At 37.8% G+C, this 2,592-nt stretch overlaps 1 protein-coding gene across 1 annotated transcript in view; it reads left to right on the top strand.

Annotated features, from left to right (window-relative positions):
* Positions 1–2,592, top strand: part of PPIL4 (peptidylprolyl isomerase like 4) — a 57,842-nt gene that overhangs the window by 6,977 nt on the left and 48,273 nt on the right. Inside the window, exon 7 of the mRNA XM_007943202.2 lies at positions 632–748. Within this exon, the coding sequence (XP_007941393.1) occupies positions 632–748 (117 nt within the window). The remainder of the gene's footprint in view (positions 1–631; positions 749–2,592) is intronic.

Below are 2,592 nucleotides of genomic sequence, written 5' to 3'. Positions count from 1 at the left end.
TCCTGATAGTTACGTCTTCCCTGTGTCTATCCCTCCATGCACTCCTGCCCCCTGAGCTATCTCCCTGTGCATAAACAGCCCTTCTTTCTCCCATGATTTTTCTCTCCAAGGAGTGTATCTACCTCAGGTAAATGTTCAACTCATATGCCTGTCTCTTATTTGGGTGGAAGCCACAGGTGTGGGTTCAATTGCAGACCTGAAGGGCAGCGAGGGACCATAGTCTCAGTTCCACCAGGCTCTATCAGACCAATAAACCTGGTCCTTAATGAGAGATAATCTTGAACTAGTGTAAAACCCAGAAATTTTTAAAGAACAACATAGACTTTTCCCTCCGATATTTGAAGGTATACAATGCTGCTGTGAGGCTTTCTAAAAGCTGACTTAGTCTTTATGAGTTGGGATTTGGGGCTTAATTTCTAAGATCATTTGTTTTCTGCACACAGCACTTAGTTATATACCAAATAGTTTCTATATAAATGTTTATTTTGATTATGCTAAGTTAGATTTTCTGTTTTGCTGGTATTGTAGAATTAATTTAAATCAGTTTTCACAGATTTGCAAATTTGTTTCAGTTGCTATTTTAACACTTTGGATGGAACTGAAAAAGCATAATGCCTTCCATGTTTCTCAGAGTGGTCGAATAGGAGCAGATGAAGAAATTGATGATTTCAAAGGAAGGTCAGTTGAAGAAGTAGAAGAAATAAAAGCAGAAAAAGAGGCCAAAACTCAAGCTATTTTATTAGAAATGGTAAGATAATTGCCTTTGCTTGAATAGTTGTTGTGAAATATATTTAATACATACTCATTGTGGGTTTATCTATTTCTGGCTAAATTCTTGTTTGTAGTTTTAAAATATGAAATACTTAACTAAGAATTTTTTTCTGGATTAGATGTTGACTGACATAATAATGAATATGAAAATAAATAATTTCAGTTTTAGTGTCAGTATTATGTCAAGTGCATTTTTAAAAAATAGGAAATGGATATTCAACTTACAAATGTTAATGGAATTTCAATAGTTTACTTTTAAAAAGTACTTATTGGACTGAACTTTATAATTCTTCATTGTACCACTCAGGTATTGAGATTAAATAGTAGACTGGTAGTCACAGGATAAATGAAAGGAAATGGAGCACTCTAAAAATATACCCTTACCCTGTATTACTGGCAGCTCTGGTGGCGTAGTGCCTAAAGCATTTGGCTGCTGACCAGAAGGCTGGTGCTTCAAACCCACCAGCCGCTCCACAGAAGGAAGATTGGGCAATCTACTTCCGTAGTGATACTGCCTTGGAAACCCAAGGAGGGGTCGCTATGAGTCGGATCTGACTCGATGGCAATGGGTTTTCTGTATTACTAACAGGATGAAGTCATTCCAGGATTCAGTAAATGATTCCATGTATTTTTCCCATTCCTTATTTTTGTGGACTTGGTACACCTAAAAGGAGTTCTGGTGGCGTAGTGCCTAAGGCATCTGACTGCTAACCAGAAGGTTGGTGGTTCAAACCCATCAGCCACTCCGAGGAAGGAAGACTGGGCAATCTAATTCCATAAAGATTTACCACTTCAGAAACTCAAAAGGGGATCGCTCTGAATCGGAATTGACTATATGGCAGTACATTTCATTTGGTTTTTGAAGGTATACCTACATAATAGTCTCTGGGTGGTGCAAATGATTAAGCACTCAACTATTAGTCACAAGGTTGGTGATTTGAACCCACCCAGAGGCACCTTGGAAGATAGGCCTGGCAGTCTGCTTCTGAAAGGTAACAGCTTTGCAAATTCTATGGAGCAGTTCTATTCTGTACATACGGAATAGCCATGAGTCGTAATCTACTTGATGGCAACTAACAACAACAGCAATTATATAGTAAATGTTCAATAGATACGTGAATGAATGGATAATTAAGGTTTTGTTATTATTTTATGTGGTAGAGCTTTCAGATCTATGATCTGTTTCAAATTCATGCTAGTATCACCACCCTGAATGAATAAATACTAAAACCTATAACTCAAAAATACTTTCCTGAAATTTAATTAAAAAAATAAAAATTGAAAATACTCATTTCCATGAGCACACTCTGTACCTGAGATTATTGACCCAGATCAACCAACACCAAGACAGATTCTAAAAATAACTGAATGTAAAAGCAAAATGCTTTGGGTAACTGAGCAGAAAGAATAGGTGACTTATAAGGAGAACATTAAATTACCATCAGACTTTTCAACAGGAACACTTTATGTCAGAAGAAACTAAATTAATGTATTTTCTAAACTTTTTATTTCACTTCAGATTTAAAGAAATTTATCAAAAATAGTACAGGCAACTTCTACATGCCCTTTACCCAGAGTCAGCAATTTTGAACGTTTAGTCACATCTCTTATTAAACATGCATACACACAAATTTGAGGAGAGACAACGCAGGGACGCCAGAGTAGCAGGCCGGAAGAGCAGGGAAGGGGATAAAAGCCTTGAGCCCCAGGCTTACAGGTGAGGAGAGACAACGCAGGGACGCCAGAGTAGCAGGCTGGAAGAGCAGGGAAGGGGATAAAAGCCTTGAGCCCGGACAGAAGAGCAATCAGCCGAAGGGATTA

Source organism: Orycteropus afer, unplaced genomic scaffold, assembly GCF_000298275.1.
Source record: "Orycteropus afer afer isolate SDZICR_OR568_19922 unplaced genomic scaffold, OryAfe1.0 scaffold00101, whole genome shotgun sequence".
Lineage (NCBI taxonomy): Eukaryota > Metazoa > Chordata > Mammalia > Tubulidentata > Orycteropodidae > Orycteropus > Orycteropus afer.
The sequence above is the reverse complement of the archived record's forward strand: the minus strand, read 5'-3'. Positions and strand labels throughout refer to the sequence as shown.